Source organism: Pelophylax lessonae (assembly GCF_965119305.1).
Source record: "Pelophylax lessonae genome assembly, chromosome: 11".
In the NCBI taxonomy this organism is placed as follows: Eukaryota; Metazoa; Chordata; class Amphibia; order Anura; family Ranidae; genus Pelophylax; species Pelophylax lessonae.
In genome coordinates this window covers 184,605,122-184,627,545 of record NC_138778.1, presented here as the reverse complement: position 1 = coordinate 184,627,545, position 22,424 = coordinate 184,605,122, and the positions used below count along the sequence as shown (strand labels likewise).

The 22,424-nt window shown below is 43.9% G+C and overlaps 1 protein-coding gene across 1 annotated transcript in view; it reads left to right on the top strand.

Moving 5' to 3' along the window:
* The first annotated feature begins 4,452 nt into the window (after window positions 1-4,452).
* SMARCD2 (SWI/SNF related BAF chromatin remodeling complex subunit D2) overlaps window positions 4,453-22,424 on the top strand; it is a 109,985-nt gene continuing 92,013 nt past the window's right edge. The window contains exon 1 of the mRNA XM_082272568.1: window positions 4,453-4,597. Coding sequence (XP_082128694.1) covers window positions 4,496-4,597 — 102 coding nt within the window. The 5' untranslated portion in view covers window positions 4,453-4,495. The remainder of the gene's footprint in view (window positions 4,598-22,424) is intronic.

The following is a 22,424-nucleotide window of genomic DNA, read 5'->3' as shown; positions in this document are numbered from 1 at the left end:
TGAACTTGTTAACAACAGGTGTCAGAAATAGGCTTGGCCCTTAAAGTGGTCCAAAAAAAAAAAAAGGCCATTTTGAAATTGATGGCAGCAACACATCTCAAAAAAAGTTGGGATAGGGCCATATTTACCACAGTACAGCATCCCCTTTTCCCTTAACTCTCTGTAAACTTCTGGTAACTGAGGAGACCAGTTTCTAGAATTTTGGGAGAGAATTATTGACCCATTTTTGCCTGAATTAGGATTCTAACTGCTGAACAGTCCTGGGTCTTTTGTCATGTTTTTCATTTCAAGACGTGCCAAATATTTTCAATTGATGAAAGTCTGGACTGCAGGCAAGCCCGTTAAGCACCGGACTCGCTTACTACGAAACTATGCTTGATAAAGGAAAAGGAATTGGCAGCACTCCGGGTTGAGTCAAAATCCAGATTTATTGACTGGACATCCAAATAATGACAATCGTGACAAGGTAGACGCGTTTCACACACTGACTGTGTGCTTAATCAATGATTAAGCACACAGTCAGTGTGTGAAACGCGTCTACCTTGTCACGATTGTCATTATTTGGATGTCCAGTCAATAAATCTGGATTTTGACTCAACCCGGAGTGCTGCCAATTCCTTTTCCTTTATCAAGTTTTCACGGAGGCGAGCCGGGGCATGCACCTGTGTGAGTCATCAGGCAATTACACCACCTCGAGCAGTGAGTCCTTGTCTGTTCAATTACGAAACTATGCTGTTGTAATAGATTCAGTATGTGGTTTAGCACTGTCCTGCTGAAATATGCAAGGCCTTCCCTGAAAAAGATGTTGTCTGGATGTGAGCATATGCTGCTCTAAAACCTGTATATATCCTTCAGAATTAATGGGGCCTTTCCAGATGTGCAGGCTGCCCATTCAATAAGCAAAAAGGCACCCTCATACCATCAGAGATGCAGGCTTTTTAACTGAGCGCTGATAACAAGCAGAAAAGTCTCTTCTTTAGTCTGGATGTCTTGGCGCCCATGGTTGCCAAAAAGAATGTCAAATCGATTCGTCTGGCCACAGAACAGTTTTCCACTTTGCAACAGACCATTATAAACAAGCTTTGGCCCACAGAAGATGGCAGCATTGCTGGATCATATTGCGATATGGCTTCTTCTTTGCACAATCGAGCTTTAGATTACATTTTTGGATGGCACGGCAAACTGTTTTCACAGACAGTGATTTTTGGAAGTATTCCTGAGCCCATGCAGTGATGTCCATCACAGAATTTTACCTGGTTTTAATGCAGTGCCATATGAGGACCAGACTACGGATATCCAATATTGTGTTTCAGCCTTGTCCCTGGCAAATAGAGATTTCTCCAGATTCTCTGAATCTTTGGATGCGATTATGTATTGTAAATGATGATAAATTTGAAGTCTTTGCAAATTTATGTTGAGGAACATTATTCTGAAATTGTTTGATAATTCACAGGATAGTGAACCTCTGCCCACCATCTTTACTTCTGATTCTCTAAGATGCTCTTTTTATTCCCAATCATGTTATGGACCTGTTGCCAATTAGCCTAATGTGTTGCAAAACATTCTTTCAGCTCTTCATTGTTAGTATCAATCTGTAGTCTGACTACTTCCTAAGGTATATGTTGCCTGCATTTACCTAGTCAGAGATTCAAGGAGAAACATCATTTGGAAATGAACAATAAGACCCAGACAATCTTCACCTTCAAGGGATGCAAGAGATGTAAATATCCCCTTTTCACTGCTTGTCAGGTGACCCCCCTCCCCCACCCACACAAAAAAAAAAAAAAAAAAAGAAAGAAGAGCAGGAGGCAAATGAATGCACAACTCAGTAGCCAGTCTCCCAATCTAGCCAACAACAGTTTTCTTTGGTGCACTGGCTTTCAGGCTTCTGAGATTTGTACAAACCTACTATGAGGCACTAGTGAGAGCACTGCGTTAGGACTTTCGCCTCTGTCCTATTTATAGCAGGGATGAACAAAATGTTCGGTGAAACTATACAACCTACTGAATTCCTTGCAATGTCTGTCTTCCAAGATCCACCAATAAAGCCATTTGCACATTTTGCTATCTTTACCACAGCATATTCATCCAAATGGCCCATACACATCTATGCACGCTTGGTCCAATTTGTAGGATCTACCATTTCAAAATCCGAGCTTAAGTAAAGTGCATCAACAGAATCAATCACGTGATCACCACACACATTGAGCTATTTTCTCCCACTTGCCATCTTCCCAGACAACAATCAGTTACACACAATCAGAGATGTATAGTAACTAAGTAGAACTACTTCACTACTGTACTTAAGTACCGAAAGGCGGTATCTGTACTTTCCTGGAGTAGAATTTTTTTCTCCTACTTCCACTTTTACTTCACTACATTTTTTCAATGATTTCAATACTTCTACTCCGATATTTTTTTTTTTTTTGTGCTGCATAGTTACTCGTTACTATTATAAAAATTACCACTGCCAGAACAGTAGATGGCAGGTTTCATGAAGCTCAAAACATGTGTATTATCAGCGCATACAAAAATAAATGCTACTGTATGTATAAATAAAATCTGCATTTGAAATAATAAAAAACAATATGATGTTCAAACTTTTGACTTCTTTCTTTAATAACTACATAACACAGTACTTGTACTTTTACTTTCAGTACTTGAGTAGCAATTTTTTTCCAAAACTACTGGTACTTTTACTTTCAGTACTTGAGTAGCAAGATTTAAAAAAAAAACTACTTGCAATACTTAAGTACAAAAAATGTTGAATACTTTAGTACTTCTACTCAAGTCACTTTTTGATCGAGCACTTCCACTTCTACTCAAGTTACTTTTTGATCGAGCACTTGTACTTTTACTCAAGTATGGGTTTCGAGTACTTTATACAACTCTGCACACAATATGCGGTCAAAACTGATTGAAAACACACTCTGATAACTGTATGGGTACTTTTTATATTACAACCCCTGCAAATTGCCTTATTATATTTAGATTTCTGGTATAATTGCAATTTCCTGGTGTTCTAAATCTCCTACTTGCAAATGCAATACTGCAAAAAAAAAAAAAAATATTCTTACACCTCCGAAAACTGAAAGCTCTACTATTTTACATGACTGCAGCAACAGTGAGTCACAGAATGTATGTGGGAGTCGATCAGTCACAACACAGGGGATATATGTTAGCAAAGTGAAATGCGCACAGCACAAAGGTAGGGGGCACACACGCCTCTTCCAGCAATTAGAACCAGCAATACAGAGGTGAGGGCAGAAGCAGATCAAAGTCTGCTGAGCACATGGAAGAGAAAATAAGGGAAGGAACAGAGAAGGGGGTTAGAGGGCAGGCAAAGGGTGGAGTGACAGATAACAGAGAACACACACAAGACAGCAGCTATAAGAGGCAGAGTGAAACACAGGAAAAGGAGGGAGGCAGAAGATGAGTGGAGGGGGGAGATGAAAGCCTGCCTGCACAAATGACAGATGACTGAGCATGAAGAGGGCAGACACAGAAGGGGAGGGATAGGTGTGGCAGACATAGGGGGCGAAAGGTGGAGAGAGGGCTGGGTACGATTAAAGAACACTGGGAGAGAGGAGGTGGCCAAGGGAGGGTGAAGCTAAAAAGGGGGAGGACTGCATTGAGGTTATGGACTGACAAATTTAAGCTGTGCTTTTTTCTTCTATGATTTTGTACAGCCGTACTGTTCTTGTCTTTGTTTGTGCTATGTTGATTGTAATTGCACTTTTATTTGTCAATAAAAATTGATTATACAAAAACAAAAAAAAGGGGGAGGAGAGAGATAAGGAAAGGAGGAGAGGGGAGGGCAGAGATGAGATGGGAGGCTTGTTGCAAAACAGCTCTCTGGAAGTGATGACACCAACAGAAAAACCTTCCAATAACTTCCTATGAGACCAACAGCACTAAGGAAGAAACTGCACAGCACAAGTTTCCCAGTGGGGGGGCAGCACATAAGAGGAGGTTGCAGAGTGCAGAGTATATACACATGAGGCTGTGCAGAGTGCAGGGTATATACACATGAGGCTGTGCAGAGTGCAGGGTATATACACATGAGGCTGTGCAGAGTGCAGAGTATATACACATGAGGCTGTACCGTACGGAAGAGACGCTGATCTGCACAGGAGATACATATAGGAAGTGGCTGAACTCTGAAGAAACTATAAGTGGGGAAAGCTGGACTGAAAAGAAGAGAAAGGACTGCAACTCACAAAGGTTACACATCGGACGTGGCTGTACATTGACTTCCAGGACCGGCTGAACTGAGCTTTCAATCTATACACAGGAGGATTAGTAGTAGCAGTAGTTACACACTGTGTGGGGGTAGTTACAGGAAGAAGAGAAGGGTGCCAGCCTTACACGCAACAGAAAAGGAGAGGCAGCAAAGAGGAGGGGGATCTCCCAACACTTCAAAGGACTTTCCCCAAAAAATAGAAAAAGTGACCAAGAAGCCCATTGACAGGAGGAGCTCCCCTTTATTACTTCAATGTCCACAAGGGGTGGTCTGCCCCTGCCACCTGGAAACCAAATGAATATGATGCGAGGACCAAACCCAGGGTTATATCGACCCCCACCGGGACCTTACCAGGTAATCTGCATAGTACCATCATTAATAATTATTAGTAATTAAATTGCAGCAATAGCTGCCAAAGCATTGTACAAAGTGAAGGTAAGGTGCTATAATAACAACATTTAAACATATAGGAGATCAAATGGGAATGCGATTCCAGTCCAAACCTTCTTTTATTTCTACTGATAGGACAAGCTTATTATAATGCTCTGCAATATGTTGGTAATAATTAACCCACAATTTACATGTATTTATATCCAATGTGTTTTTTTTTTTTTTTTACCAACGACACGTGTGAGCAATAATATCTTCATTCAATTTCTACAGACCACCCATGTCATGCGGATCAAATTAGAATTTCCTGAATTTATTTAATATAATGCAGTTTAATTAATGAATACCTGCGCTGACGTTTGCACCTGCATGTCCACACTTTATACAGAAAATTCATGCAATATAGTATACAGCAATAATAATTTTGCCAGGGACCCTCTAACCCTAAACTTCCTAAATGATTACTGGCTGTTGGTAGGTGAAATGTGTGTGTGTGTGTGTGTGTATATATATATATATATACACACAAAAAAGATTATAAGCATCAGCGCGACTAGCATCAAGTGATCAAACAGATAATCGCAGCCGCTATATCAAAATGTGCATATCACTGTGCATACCAAAGTAAAAAACAAAATCATACAATATAGCGCTACTAGCACATCATCATGTGCAAATATGCAATAAAGTGCCTAATACAATATGCAAAAAAAGTGCATCATATTGCATATTTGCACATGATGATGTGCTAGTAGCGCTATATCGTATGATGTTGTTACACACACACACACACACACACACACACACACACACACACACACACACACACACACACACACACACACACACACACACACACACACACACACACACACACACACACACACACACACACACACACACACACACACACACACACACACACACACACACACACACACACAGCAAGGCGGTGCAATTAACCCTTTAAATTCCAAAGCCAATTTGTTTGTTTTTTTTTTTCGTTTTTTGCATAGATGTTTAAATAAAAAAAAAAACAAAGATTGCTTAAAAAACAAAAAAAAAAAAAAAATTTTTTTATGTTACACAATATTACTGCAAAGGTCTAGAAAATTCAAAATACAGTTAAAAATACACTAAGGGTAATTTTAGGGCACACAAACGCAATAAATTACCTGATTTTATGGTATCATATAAAAGATGAGGTTGTGCCAAGTAAATAGATAACCAATATGTTAAGGCTTAAAATTGTGTGTGCCCGTGAAACGGCGACAAACTTTAATAGCCATATTTTCCATAGGCAACACTTTTAAAGCCCCTACAGGTCATAATTTTAGAGTTACCCAGGGGCTCTGATCTTTGAATCATTACTCTCTCTCCGACATGCACATTGATATGCAACATGTGTAGCACAATTGACGTTTTCAAGCCCCCAACACATGCATTTACGTTAATACATTCATGCATGTGCAGTTTGGGGGCAGACAAAAACATTTGGGGGATGATTGAATGTGCTTGGGTATGCCTTTTAATTTTTTTACATTTTTTTTTCTTTTTACTCAACTTTTTTTTTTTTTTTCATCACATTGGGACAAAAAGTCCCCTCTGTAATGATCTTTTTGGTGATAGGTTCACCTTAATATGGCACTGGAGGTTGGAAACCCTAAGGCAGCATTACAGCCATCCATTGCTTTCATCTAACAGTCAGCTTGTTAAATATACACACATGCCCAGTGGCTGCAGCCACCGGGACTGTGCTTCAACCCCCCTGTCAGGTCTGTTTGACCTACAAACCTGGAAGCGAAAGGGTTAAAGGAGAAGTGCGGGATTTTAGAATAACAAACAATCATGCTCACCTATGTGGATGAAACATCAGTCCAATGCTGCATCTGTCCCTCGCCGCCTTTATGCCAAGAAATGAGCAATCAAAAACAGTTCTTGGGCGTCAGTGAGCAGAGAGCTGATGACTGCCCCTCCAGAGCTCACTGGAGTGTCGGGCTGTGGAGGGGCAGTGGCTCAGGTTCTAAGTGGTGCGTGCATCCCGACATCAAAGTTGGGATCTTTTCGGGGCCTGGACTGACTGAGTGACGTCAGCCAACAGCGGACTTTAACTCACTGTCAGCTGAATCTGGATCACAGAACTGCAGAACTAAGCGCACTCCTATGACTCAAAGAAGAAGTAGGGTCAAAAGAGCTGTGGCCCCATTTCATGCTGCACATCATTCCTGCTCCTTGCACTGCCTGCTTCTTTGATTTAATAAGGCATTGATTACGTTTCCATTGCTCTCTGAAGAGCAATCAATGTTCAGACCGCTCTTTAGAAAGCATTTGACAGGTGGTAAGGAGGCGTATCACATCCTTGCTTGTTTTAACCCCCTAAATACCAAACTACCGTTGCGCAATCATGTGAATTGAACATGGTTATGGGGCATATGTAGCATGGCCCTACTCACTTTAATGGACTGTGCCCGCAACAACGTGACAGAGGGTATAATGCTTGCTGTGACCATGAAGCAAATCATCCCATCTGCAGCATGTGTACACCCCTGGCCACTGCTGTTCCAGCTAAAGGGGGAGCGGTTGGGGGGGTGGTAAAAACTGTGTGGCTTTACTGCCCTCCAGCCACTAGTAAATGAGCCCTAAGGTGTTTAGCACTAAAATCAAAAAAGGGTTCTGATTCTGTCATTTCTCTTCAATCTTTTGGAAGAAAAAAAAAAAGGATAGCAGGATATACATTACTAATTTATTTCAATGATGGTATGACTTACTTCCATTCTCAAAACCCAATTCTTGCACAAAACTTAGTGACGTATCACTGGTCACATTTTTACTAATCATTCAGACAAACGCATCCTCTGTATGGTGACATTTTGTTGTTATGCTGATATGTTTTGACCTCTCTTTTTTTTTTTTTTTGCTATAATTGTACCACATCTCTGTTCAATAAAAGCAATTCTGGTTAAAAAAATAATTCAGACAACATTTGGTTTGCTTAGACTAAGGCTCCGTTCACATGTAGGCGTTTTGGGGCGTTTTTGGGGAGTTTTTCTGCTCTAGGATCAGCTCTCAAAACGCCCAACAAGACAAATCCTATTAATTTCAATGGCCCCTGTTCACATCTGAGCGTTTTGACGCTGTAAGCAAAACGCCCAAAGCTCAAAAAAGTACATGAGCTTCTTTTTGAGCAGATTACAGGCGTTTTCCATTGGTATCTATTCAATCAAAAAACGCCTGCACAAAAAACGGCTGTAAATCGCGGTAAAAAACGTGCGAAAACGCTATGCTCAGGTGTGAATGTAGCCTTAGCACTGTGTATTATAAACAACTGCTTTTAAAAGAAAAACAAACAAAAAAAAAAAAACGTGTTTTTACTTTTTCATCTTTTGTTGATTATCAGTAGTGATCCCCTGCAACCTATTGACAGGCTCTTCCTATCTACATGCATGCACTCCAGTAACTTCTGCACATCATTTCTTGGGAAAGGCTTCATAATGGTAATAACAGTGAACCATGCCTGTGCAGTTTGCCTCAGCCAGCATGGTCGCCTTTAGTCTCCACTGAAAAATTGTGCAGGACAGCAACTGGTACAGAGGTGGAGATCAGTGTCACCCTATAACAGGGAGTGCCTAGAAAAGGTCCTTCATGGCAGGACTACCAGGTATTCTTTTACTTACAGCTGGTTCCCACCTGCATTATAATGCAGTGGCTGGTGTGCGGTGCGGTGGGGCCGAGCTTAGTGCAGTAATATTCTGATGAGCTTGGGGTTCCCTTTTCTTTTTCTGAACTTTATTTAGATTTCACGCAGACAGATGACACACAGCGCACCATGCCTGCACACTACCGAAAGGCACTGAGCAAATGAGAAAAGGGTATTTTGTCTTGTCCATGCAGTGGAACTGCGCTGGAAAAGTCATCAAACGCATTCCCACCGCATGTGGTGTGAACCTGCCTTTAAAGTTGTAGATTTACTGGTACTTTAACCCCTTCAAGACCAAGGTAAAAAAAAAAAAAAATCTTAACCCCCAAACCCAATTTTGCAACATGCATTAGTAAAACTGTAAATATCATTGCAACTATAGTGTATCCAGGTGGAATATACCTTGTTTTCTTTTTCACGACAGATTGGGCTTTCATTTGTTGATAAATAGTAACAGATAACTCAACTTTTTTTATATTTTTAGATAACTCAGCATTTTGTTTTATTATAAAAGGAAAATTGGCCCAGAATAGTAAAAAATACATTTTTTAAATTTCAGCTATATATTTTTATGATATTACCATGGCCCATTTACCAAAAAGACCTGCAAAATAAATTCTCCTACTCCTGATGATCACAGCGATGCCACACAAATATGTGTTATTTGTTCTTTGTACCTGTAATAGGGCCAAGTATACATTTTGTTTTGTTCTACCTAAACTGACACTGACAGACATACCTCACACTCACGCCTCGTTCACACCATAGTGCAGAAATGTCAGTTTTTCTAAATGCGTTCTGCAAGGGCACAAAAAAATAATGGTTCTCTGTGTGCCCTGTTCACACCACAATGTACAGATTTCTTCTGTTCAGGAATCTGCAACGTGTATGCACAGGGAAAGAAAACTGATGGGACACCAACAATGGTGTGAATAGGGCACATAACTAACGCGCATGAAAACTGATGTCAATGTACACAAAAACTGACTAAAATGTGCATGAAAACTGATAGGGCTTTTTCTATTCTTACTTAATTGACCCTAACATTGCCACTAACTGACACTTACACAGCTACTGACACACTGCTACTAACACTCACTAAAGTAGATCAAGCCCTGATCTAACTAATCTTTATTTTTTCCCCCACCAGGCCTTTTTATGTGGCCCTCAACATTGGGGGGGGATAGGGTAGAGGTGAAATGTGGAAAGCCTGAGACAGAAAGCTGAACCCTACACTCTGTGCATACCACACCCCTAACCCCTGCACTCTGTATGTAGCTCACTCAACACTGCACACAGTGCACCCCTGAACTCTGCACCCTGTATATAGCGCACCCCTCAATCCTGCACATAAAACGCACTCCTGGTATTTATTGCGTCTTTAAGATCCTCCCACTGTTAGTATTTTAGCAGTTTTCCCACAACCACCGTTAAATGCAGTTTGGGGGGTGGGGGGTCCTGTTAGAGTTACTGTACCTATAAATGTATATAGTTTTACACACACAACCGGCCCTTTGAGGACAATCATAATTCTGATGTGGCCAACAGTGAAATTGAGTTTGACAACCCTGCTCTAGAGGAGTAGAAAAAGATACAATGTATCTTGTCCTCTTTACAGAGGAGAAACACCATGAGGGAAAGGGGGGTCATTAACTGTCAGCAGGGGTGTATTTTGGTTTTGTGCTGCCCTAGGCAAGACTAAAATTGGGCGCCCCCCCCCCCCTCCCCACCTATGTAACTTTTCCCCACTCCTTCTTTTTTAATGGATGTGGCTCCCTCCAAAATTGAAGGACTACAAGTCCCAGCATGAACTCCTGAGATCTCACGAGAGAGGGGGTGGGTGAGGGAGAGAGAGAGAGGGGGGTGGGTGAAGGGGATGAGAGAGAGAGAGGGGGGTGAGAGAGCAAGAAAGGGGGTGAGAGAGAGACAAAGAGAGAGAGACAGAGAGAGGGGGGTGAGAGAGAGAGAGCGAGAGGGGGGATGCGAGAGAGAGAGAGAGAGAAAGAGGAGGGGTGAGAGAGAGAGAAGAGGGGTGAAAGAGAGAGAGGAGGGGTGAGAGAGAGAGCGAGAGGGGGGGTGAGAGAGAGAGGGGCGGTGAGAGAGAGGGGGGATGAGAGTGAGAGAGAGGGGGGAATGAGAGAGGTGGCTCTAGCAACCAGTGGCCAATAGAGACTCAGGTGGAGGGGGGGCAGTTTCTTTGCTGCCCCCCTGCAAAGTGCCGCCCTAGGCCTGGGCCTTGTTGGCCTAGGCCAAAATACAGCACTGACTGTCAGTCATGGTCAATGTGATTGGTTAATCCCAACAATATACAATCATTTAGTATGAGACTGGGAGCTGACAGATCTCAGATTAAGCACACTTCCAGCACAAACCCAGGAACACATATGCAGCGCCCAGGATTAAAGCCCACTTTCTGGACGCTGTGTGTGTGTATATTCACACCAAGGCGTTTGCTGTGGTGTGCACTGGAAAAGAAGGATGGCAAGCCATACACAGTATGAGGAAATTCATCACCTTGCACCACACAGTGGCCAATAGAACTTAATGGAATGTCACTGTGTAACATTTCAATAAAAACTTTGTTTAAAAAAAATGTAAACAGTGCAATGCACCATTTGGTGCATCAGTACTGCAGACATCCCGTTAAATCCTGAAATGCAGCAGCTGGTATGAATAGACCCTTAGGCCTCTTTCACACAGGGGCGTTCCGTATGTCCGTATATCACCCCATCCGTTTGCGGGTTGATATACGGACATAATGCATGTCAATGGGATTGCGGATGTCAGCGGATGACATCCGATTTGCGTCCTTTCAGTTCTGTTCCGTTTTTTGGAATGGAACAGAACCCCATTTTTCTTCCGTTTAAAAAAAACGGAAAGGACGCAAAATCGGATGTCAGCGGTGTCATCCGCTGACATCCGCAATGCCCATAGACTTACATTATGTCCGTATATCATCCGCAAACGGATGGGATGATATGCGGACATACGGACCGGATCACACAAGTGTCATCTGTGTCCGTAAAAAAAAAAAAAAAAAAAAAGTGCCGGAGCGGATCGAAATACGGTCTGCTCCGTGTGAAAGAGGCCTATCATGTGAAAGGTTATATAAGATTTTAGGGATTGGGTTTTACATATACAGTACATTGAAAATGTATCTTTCCTTTCTTGATTCAATTAACCATCTATATCCAGCAATCCTAAAGAATTAACTCTGTATACAGCTCTATGAAACAGAACGAATCTATATATTGAATTTTCAGCCTATAGTGGTGTGACTGGAGGGGTCTTTGGTTGAATATGTAGTCTTTGAAGGAGGATTATCCAAAAACCAAAAGCTAGAAGCTAGCACAATAATTTGACTGGAGAGCAGTGGTACTAAGCAGGCCTTTGTTTAATGCTTGTGTCTGAACTTGTCTTGGCAGGTTTGGGATGAGGTCATTACCTGTAGACAGACTATGAAGCAGCATAGTAGTCAAAATAAAAATACACTTTTCTACCTCTCCTAATTAACTCTACAGAGTATAATAAGGAGATGTGTAACTTAGGGCAAAAGAAAAAAAAAATACTTTCTATTTTTGCTGCTGTATATTTTCAGAATTATAATTTTTCCATTGAGACTAAGTCCCGGTTCACACTTATGCGATGTGGGAACCCTGCAAATCTACTGCGGGTTCCCACATCACATTCCCAGCGCAGGCAGTTCACACTGACATATGCGAATCGCTGGGGGTGTCAATTCAAAGTTAACCACACCCCAAAATCAGTTCACATATCGCAGTGCGAACTGACATTCGGACATGTATCGGATTGCATAAGTGTGAACCACCATGCGATCCAATTCTGGTGCGGAGACAAAAAAGGGTCCTGTGTGTGTTTGTGCTGAATCAGATGCGAATTCAGCCACACTTGTATGGCTGAATTCGCATGCACACAGACATCGCATGTGATTTTTAAAGCAGTGTGCTCCAAGTCACATGCGATGTCTGACATTGAACTAATGTGAACCGAGCCTATAAGCATACAGGTAAAATACATATATAGAAACTGTCTAATCTGACAAAGAATTAGTTACTCTGTAAAGCCAATCTATTGATCCAGGCATCCCTGAAAGGTACAGGTAAGATATGTCCCTTTCCTCTAAAAGCTTGATCACCAACCCACCCTCACCCTGCTGCCTGGACAATGAAGTAGCATTACCCCACTCAGGAAGTAATCTGTCTGCTCCCTCAACCAGTCAGCAGACTGCCAAAATTAGATTGACAGTACTCTGAAAGATAGTTCAGTTAAGGCCCGTACACACGATAAGAAAATCTGAAGGGAAAATTCGTCCGACGACCGATCTGACGATTTTCGGCTTGTTAGTATGGTGTTTTCAACAGCCGACTCCGACTTTTCGGCCGAAAAAATCCTGATGTGCAGGCTATAAAATTTTTGTCGTCCGTAATACAACGTCCGATTTTTGTCTCATTAGTACAGATTTAGACGGAAACAAATCTTAAGAGCAAGACTAGGCATGCTCAGAGACGAAAGAACTCATACAAAGCAATCCAACACACGACATCACTTCTGAAGTAGAATTCTGTCGTACGGGAAAATTCGTATGAAAATAACCTCTTCACTTTCCACATCAGACTAGCATGCCACAAAAAACGGACAACAGATCGTTCGATAATCTGATCGTGTGTACGGGGCTTTAATCCCCCTCCCCTCTTAAAGACTAACAAATTACATATTCAGATACTTATACTATCTTTACTCCAAAAATACAGTTTAAGGATCATTAACTGTACAATAGCCAAAATAAAAAAAAATTGTATTAGGCAGATAACATCTGCTATACTAACAACAATAGGATTTTTGTACTCTCCTTTTTTTGGGAGTCCATTGAGGGACACAGGAATTCAGATACAGTCAAGTAATACTGCCACCTACAAGAGGCTGCGAACACTGGCACCAGCAAAATATGTGGGAAAGCCCAGGATAGCTCCAGTACACCTCCTTTTGTAGTAAGAAAGTAGCAGAGTAATGCCCCGTACACACGTACCGATCGTCGGCCGAACGATCGGCCGTCTTTTGTCCAGGGCTGTCTTTTGTCCAGGGCTGTCGTGTCTGTTGAAAACTGCAAAAGACTGCACACGAATTTTGTCGGCCAACAACAGCCGACTGCAGAAGTGATGTCATGTGATGGTTAACTTTCCGTGTGTGTTTTTTCTTCTCTGAGCATGCCCAGTCTTGCAAATCTGCTGATTGTCGGCCGAATTCTGTACTGACTGGCGAACAATCGGCCGTTCTGATGTTGGCCAACAAAAATTTTAATGCCTACATGACAGATTATTTTCGGCCAAAAGTGCGCTGTCGGCTGTCGGAAGCATTATACTAACAAGCCTACAATCGGCCGATCGGTCGTCGGCCGAATATTTACGGCCGCCAATCGGTACGTGTGTACGAAGCATAAGAACATAAAACAGAGGAGTGGAATCTGTGTCCTTCAATAGGTTCCAAGAAAGGGATTTTAGGTAAGAAGAAAATTTCTATTTTCTTTCTCTTCCATTGAGGGAATACAGATACAGATACAGTGAGAATGTACAAAAGCAGTACAACTGAGGGGTGTGCAACTCAACAACAAGCATCAATACCAAAGGACTGCTCCAAGATGGTGTTGCCAAAGCAACACCTGCAGCTGATACTGGACAAGGGGAACCTGCTAACAAAACCGCAGTGAGGGTGCAGAGAATCAGACTGAAGCTCACACTAGGATAGAAAAGCTCACTGTCAAGTGGGTATAACTCCATATAGAAGGGAACACCAACCTGAATCAGCGAGAAGCTGATAAACCCAAACCCACCAGAAACAGGTGGAACGACAATGACTTCCCATGTAGGGAAGAAATGATTCACAACTTGATGTGGTCAACAAGAAATCAGGCAAAGCAACAGGAACAGGTCCTATAGGGGAACCTAAATAAAAAACAAGTCCTGGTGAGAAGAGCAGCTTAAAAGGAGCCAAAGCTCATTTTCCTCTCGTATGGATCACAGGAGTGCAATTCGTTTTGCCATCCTGTGACCCGTTTTCAGCAGAGAGCGGGCTGGAGTCTGCTCTCTGCGGACGTCACAGATGTCAGTCCAGGCACTGCGTCATCACGACAATGGAAGCCGGGATCCGCCAGGTGCCTGGACTGACACCAAGCTCAGCCTCACAGCGAGCCGCTGAGAGCCTGAGCTGGTCGCTCCCCGCCCCTCCGCAGCCCAGAACCGAGCGATTGGCGCTGTTTGATCGCTCGGTTCTCAGTGCAGAGGCGCCGGGGGATAGATGCAACATCGGACCAATGCTGCATCCACCTAGGGAAGTATAAATAAATAAAATACAATTTATCTATACTTCTCTTTTAAGCCTTTCATCCCTGACAGCTAGGGTCATGGGACAAGAGAGTAAAAAGTGATTTTCTGGCCAATCACCTGCACGCAGGCCATGAATTTAAATCAAATTGTAACACTGCAGGTCAGTAGATATTTGGTCAGTGTTAACATTTTGCACATCTTGATGCTTAGCTTGTTTGCACAACATACAGCTAGCCATTAAAATGTCAGTCCAAAACAAATATTTATGTTTTTTGGTAGATGCTCGAGAGTTAAAACACAACTAAACCAAAGTGGATCAATGTAACTAGGTTTTAAATATCCATACCTGGAATTTCCTTTTAGTGCCGGTTCACATTTATGCGATGCGGGAACGCTGCAAATATACAGAGTGTTCCTGCATCGCATCCGCACAACAGGCAGTTCACACTGCCATATGCGATACGCTGGGGGTGTCAATTCAAAGTTAACGACACCCCCAGATCAGATCGCATATCGCAGTGCGATCTGAAAGTTCGCACAGAATCGGATCGCACTGCTGCGGACCAAAAAAAGGGTCCTGTGCGTGTTTCAGTACGAATGCGGTGCAAATTCAGCCATACAAAATGTATGGCTGAATTTGCACCGCACAGACATCGCATGTAATTTTAAGAGCAGTGCGCTCCAAATTACATGCGATCTCTGTGATCGCACAAATGTGAACCGGCACTTAACTAGTTCATCTCTTTCGACGTACTACATATGTACAAAGTGAAACATTAATCACAAGCTAATGGCTTGTAGCAGCCATCAATCTGTGTGGGTTTTCTTCAGGCTCCTCCTAACTTAAAGTGAAAGTGATGCTGCAGCTGAAAAAGTAAAAAGTGATGTCTCGGCTGTAAAAGTGAAAGTGATGCTGAGCGTGGTTCCCGGGCCCTCCCGCACTTACCCAGGCCCACAACCACCGGTTTCATGATGGAGAGCGGTGTGAGAGCGTGGTATATCTGCCTTGGAAACTCACATTTATTTTTGAAGTAGCTTTGTTTTTCTATGTAAATCTTTTCTGATTAAGAAAAATAGATAAACAAACCGGAAGCGACAATGATTTTGTCACGTCTGGTTTCAGATCCAGCATTTCCTGGCCAATGCAGCCAAGACACACATCTAACTGAGTAGCTCTGTTTTCGGTTAGATGGTGTGAAGGGCAGGAGAGACACTGGGGTCTATTAGACCCCTAAAGTCTCCAAAAAGAGTACCTGTCCCTTGCCTAATGCACCCAATGCTATCACATGGTGGTTTATTATCCCCCTGTGAGAGTAATCAAGTCAAAATAAATAAAAAGTTAAAAACAAACAATAGAATTATAATAAAATGTATTAAGAACATTTTAAAAAATTCCCTTCACCCCCTTGCACCACACGCGCAAATACACAGGCAGGGTGCACACATATATGTAAACATATGCTAGGTATGCAAATATCCTAGCACAAGAGCTCCTAGTTAACTCTACACTAATGAGCGATAACAGCTTTTAAAAACTTCCATACCGGGCCAATTCTGTCAGTCTGATGATCCTACATGTAAAAATCATCATTGTATTTGCTAGAAAATTACTCAGAACCCACAAACATTATATATGTTTTTTTTTTTAGCAGAGACCCTAGGGAATAAAATGGTGATCATTGCAACATTTTATGTCACACGGTATTTGCGCAGCATTTTTTTCATACACATTTTTTTGGGGAAAAAAAGTTTCATGAATTAAAAAAAAAAAAAAACACTAAAAGTTAGCCCAAGTTTTTTTGTAAAACATGAAATATGATGTTACGCTGAGTAAATAGATACCTAACATGTCATGCTTTAAAATTGCGCACACTGGTGGAATGGCAACAAAGTTCAGGACTCCATAGGCAACTCTTACAACGCACGTATGTGTTCACTTCTGCGTGCGGGGACAGGGGTGCTTTAAAATTATTTTTTTTCATGTTTATTTTATTTTTATATTTTTACACTTTCCCTTCAATTTTTTTTTTTTTTTTTAATCACTTTTATTCCTATTACAAGGTAGAACTGCACCATTCTGGATAATCACAATGTTTTTGCTTAAAATAAAGAACACGATTCTCGCCGTAACATCATCTTTTACATTATACAAAAAAATTGGGCTAACTTTACAGTTTAGTTTTTTTTTTAATTCATTAAAGTGTATTTTAAAAAAAAAATTGCATTTGAAAGACTTCTGCGCAAATACAGGGTGAAATAAAAGATTGCATTGACCACCATTTTATTCCCTAGCGTCTCTGCTAAAAAAAAATATATCATGTTTGGGGGTTGTAAGTAATTTTCTAGCAAAAAATACTGATTTTAACTTGTAAACAAGTGTCAGAAATTAATAAATAAGACTTTAAGAGCCGGTTCACACTACTCCGACTTGTCAGGCGACTTGGTCTGACTTCCTAAAAAAGACTCTGTAGCTGCCGGGTACACCCTAATTGCCAGAATCACATCCAAGGCAATTTCCTTTGGATGTTTTGGCCTGGGACACAGGAAAGATAACACAATGTCTTAATTCAAATGGAAATCAGAGACAACCTTTGGGAGGAACGACGGACAGGGGCGAAGAACCACCTTATCACTGTGAATCACCAAGTAGGGTGAACGACAGGATAACGCTGCCAGTTCCGACACACTGCGCGCAGAGGCGATGGCCACAAAAAAAGCCACCTTCTGAGACAGCATAAGCAAGGGAACCTCTGGAAAATTCTCAAAGGGAGGCTTCTGGAAGATCAAAAGCACCAAATTGAGGTCCCAGGGAGACAATGGAGACCGTACTGCAAGAACCAAATGTCGAACACCCTGAAGAAAGGTACACACCCGGGAGTGTGTGGCCAAGGGTCGTTGGAAGAAGACTGCCAAAGCGGACACCTGGCCCTTGATGGCACTCAAGGCCAAGTTTCGTTCAACCCCCCCATTGAAGGAAGATCCGAGCCACTGAGAAGGAGCGAGGATGAACCCCAAAAGACTCACACCACGCGATGTGCGTCTTCCGCGTATGATGGTAGATCTTCCTAGAAGTAGATTTCCTAGCTTTTAACAGCGTTGAAATCACCGATTTAGGCAAACCCCTTTCCTACAGCACCCGGCTTTAAACAGTCATGCCATCAAAGCCAGCGACTTTAAAGCAGGATGGAAGATTGGCCCTTGGAACAGCAGATACTTCCCTGAGACCTGAGAGGAAGCTTCCAAGGAATGTCGGCGACTAGCCGCACCAGATCAGCATACCAGGCCAAGCGAGACCAGTCTGGAGCCACTAAGATGACCGGAATCCCTTCTGCCTTGATCCTGCGTAGAAGTCTTGGCAGAACCTTGACAGGAGGGTAGGAGTAAATCAGACGATACTGACCCAATGTGGCCACCAGCTCTTCTGTGGCGTCCGCCAGAGGATCCCGTGATCATGCCTTGAACCTCTGCTCCTTTCTGTTGAGCTAAGACACCAACAAATAAAACCTTGGGGTGCCCCACCTGAGACACAACTGATGAAACACTTCCGGATGAAGAGACCATTCCCCCTGGTCCAACGCCTGCCGACTGAGGTAATCTGCCTGCCAGTTTTCCACCCTGGGAATCTGTATGGCGGAAAGGGCTGGAACGAAAATGTTCTGCCCACCTGAGAATGCCGGCAACTTCCATTGCCGCCAGGGCACTTCTTGTGCACCCTTGGTTATTGACATAAGCCATGGCTGTGGCACTGTCCAATTAAATGCGCACTGGACATCCTTGGAGACGATCCGTGGTGACCAATGTCCAAAACAAAGGGCGCAAGGATTTGCCCTTGCCGGAGCACCTGGAAATGAAGCCACCAGATAAGGGACCCTTTTGTACCCTGGCTCAGCTGGATTTGGTTGTCCAGAGACTGCGGATTCTTGTCCCATTTGATCAGAATCTCCCTTTGCAGGGACCTCGTAAGTAACTGTGCAAACGGGACCGACTCGAAGGTCGACACCAAGTCCAGCACGCAAGTCCGGAGGTATGACCATCTGCTGGACAGCAGAATCGAATTGCAGCCTGCAGTTTCTGGAGTTTGTTCAGAGGAAGGAGTACTCTGGCTAAGGCCAAGGCCAAAGTCAGACCTCTTTCAAATTCTTTCAGGGTCCGTATGGTGATTTCCAGGTTTTCCACCAGCGCAGTAGGAGACTGTGCTCGCAGAAGAAGGTCATCCAAGTAGCCCAGAACCACGATCCCCCGCTGACCTAACAATGCTAGCACCCGGGCCAACACTTTTGTGAAGACCCGAGGAGCATAGGCGAGACCAAAGGGTAACGCCACAAACTGATAATGCTCCTCTCTCAAGGCAAAGCCGAGGAAGCACTGGTGACCGACACATATTGGAATGTGAAGGTAATTGTCCTTGATGTCGATGGAGGCAAGAAAATCCCCCTGATGCCAGGGAGCCACCACCGAGTGAATGGACTTTATTCTGAACCTGCACAAAGCAGTGCAGCGCATTGAGGTCCAGAATTGGACGCACCTTGCCTTTCTTCCTGGGGACTGTAAACACTTTTGAGTAAAATCCCTAAAAATATTCCGAAGTCGGAACCGGGACAATCACCCTTTAAAGTAAAAGGTCTTGCAGCGCCCCAAAAAGAGCCTGTAAGCAGACCGGAAAGTCGCACGTTGGAAGGTGAACTTTTCCAGAGGGTAAGAACGAAACTCGATCTTGTAGCCGGACCGTATGACCTCTTAGACCCACTTGTCTTGTACCAGGGAAGTCCATGGGTCTGGGAACCAGCGAAGGCATCTCCCCACCCCAGATACAGGTGAGGGCGCACCTTCATGCTGAAGGTGCCTTGTCCGCGGGTCTGGAAAAACCCGCTCTTTACTTGCCAGACCAAGTTCGTTTGGATCCTCCGGAGGAGGCCCCGAAGGGCTTCGATCCCTTGTCTGTAGACCCTGGGAGGACGAAAAAACTGCTTATGAGCCTAGGAGGAGGACCTACGTCTAAGATGAAGGTCCTTGCCCTTAGTAGCTTGCAGAAGAAAGGTACTCTTCCCCCCTGTGAGACCTTTAATGATGTCATCCATGGTAGCACCAAACAGGCGATCTCCTTGAAAGGGAAGATCAGTCAAGGCCTTTTTTGAAGTCTGGTCCGCAGACCAGCATTTAAAACAAAAGACACGCCGAAGGACCACTTCAGAAACAGAGAGCCAAGCCACTAGGGGAGCTGCATCCAAAGAGGCATCACAGATAAACTGCAGCCCCTGGACCAGCTGGTCCGTCAGTACAGCAAAGGCAGGGGGGGAGCTGCTCCCCCTCTAGGTCATAGCGCAATAGCGACACCAGGGCAAAGGTGAAGATCTGCCTCTTTCCTAAACCAGCCAGGGTGTACATATTGGGGGCCACAGCCTCCGCCTTTGTCAGCCCCTAAAGGCTGGGGACTCTTCAACCGAAATCATGGCTGCCTTGTTTAATCTGGAAACCCCCCACCGGTGGAACAGTCCACTTCCTAAGGGGACTCCTCATTGGGGTATCGCCTAGCAAATTGCTTAAGGGGGATGCTTTGGTCATCCCCACTCTTTAGTGACAATTCTGTCAAAATAGGAGGGGAAGGAAACACCTTTGCTGCTCTGGATGGCTTGTGAACGCCAAATCGAACCTGCGCCTCCGTTGCAGCTGCAGCTACATCCTCTATCTTTAAGGTCTCAAGCACAGATACAATCAGTGCACCCACCAGCGCCTTTTCGTGTGCGGTTTCAGAAATGGACGAATCCTCCTAATTTTCTGAGGGCTCAGGGTGCGTAGTCGCAGACCCAGCAGGGTAACCCACGTCGGAATCAGATTCAAGATCTGATGAGGCAGGGGAAGGCGGGAAGCGCTTTTTGCCAGGCCGTCGCCCAAATGCCACCTCCCCCAGGGACACAAAGGACTCCAGGACCGCTGTCAGTGCATCAATGTATTGTGGGGACCAGGAGGGCCCCGCAGCCTCAGAGAGGGGATCAGGTGGGGAGATGTGCTCCAAAGACTCCCTAAATCACCAGGGGGACCCCACAAAAAGGTGTAAAAACACTGCTACGGGACAACCCCCACTGCTCTGGCAGCACCACCTGGTTGCCAGTCACAGACCACCAATCCATCCTCAGCAGAGAGGGAGAGGACCCCACCAGACTCACCACCCCGCAGAAACCAGGCGCTGCAGCCACTAGGAGAATCTGCACAGCACAAGCGGTGATCGAAATGAAAGGATCCAGGAGTCAGCACCAGGGGATGAGGAGAGGCTCCCACCGCCAAAAAACGTCGCCCAGAAGACACAGCCGCTCCACAGACATGGCTGTCATTTGTTTTTGGCAAACCACCGCAAAATGGCCGCCATGCATTGCTGCACAAAGCTACAACAAAATGGCGACATCACAAGGCTGCAGGGCAGGGGGCCCTGGCAGGGGCCCCCACCAAGTACAGTCCCCCCCACACAACTGATCGTCCGGTCGCCAGCGGCGCACCCCCCCCCACCCCTATCGCTAGCGTAGCACCCTGCCCCCACCCCAAGAGGTGGGCCAAACCACTCACACAGCCCCAGAATAAGTGGAGGGGGGTAGGATGGGGGAACAGACGAGCGGGGAGCCTGATGGGAAGGAGGGAAACCCGGGGGTCCGACCGTCCCATGAAGGGGCCGACATCCCCCCCAAAACCTTCCAGGGGGAGAGGGAGTGACAGTTACTCATCATACCAGGAACCAGGAGGCCACCGCTCCAGACAGAACTCCTTGCCATCGAAATGGGGGGGGGGGCTGTCGTCCAGGAGGAACGCTGTGACTCGGGCTGAGACCCGGTCATATGCGATCTCGTGAGGAGTTTTTTTTTTTTTTTAATTTAAAGTATTTTTATTAAATTTTTTCTTTAAGGATACAGTACATTTCATTTTTCAGATGTTTCTTAAAACAGGAAATTACCACGTTCCATACAATTCAATGTAATCCAATTCCAATCGTGAAAAATCGTGAGGAGTTTAACTCGCAGGCCAGCCCCCATCCAGTGGGGCTATGAGCTGAGGTCTGCGCAGAGCTGAGGTCTGCGTGCGCTCGCTGGCCAGACTGGGGTGACCACTGGATCTAGAATATCCATCCTATTGCCAATCCGGCAGTTGATTGTAGATCTCACAGGAAAGAACCAGAAGAAAAAATCTAAAAGAGAAAAAAATTGCCAGGGCCAGAGACCCCAACAAGGAACAAGGTCCTTACCCCTGACTAGGCAGAAAAAAAAACTATAGCGGAGAGAAGGACTGCCCATGGGTGTAGCCAGACTTTTTTTCTGCCTAGTGTCCTACTCCTGTAGGGGGCAGTATAACCCAATGATTAAGAAGATCAGGAGCTGTGTCTGTCAATAAATGAAAGAAAAATTAAGATTTTTATGTGTGCAAAAAACATTTCCTAACTTGGTAAGAAAACCAAAATTTTAAGACTTAGCATGCTTTGTATCCATTTACTCGACAAAACTCATCTTTTATACTGCACCAAAAATTAAGATTTTTACATGGGTGCAAAAAAATAAATTCCAAACTGGTTAAGAAAACCAACATTTTTAAGTACTTTCAAATGACATGTGTGAAGTAATTTAATGTACTGATAATTTTTGTACTAATGTATGTACGAATATTTGTATGGTAGTTTGTTTAAAATCTATTACTGTATGGCCATTACTCTCTTTATTTGTTCTGTGACCACTGTCTCCGGGACTGAAAGTGAGGGAAGATGTAATTCGAAGTT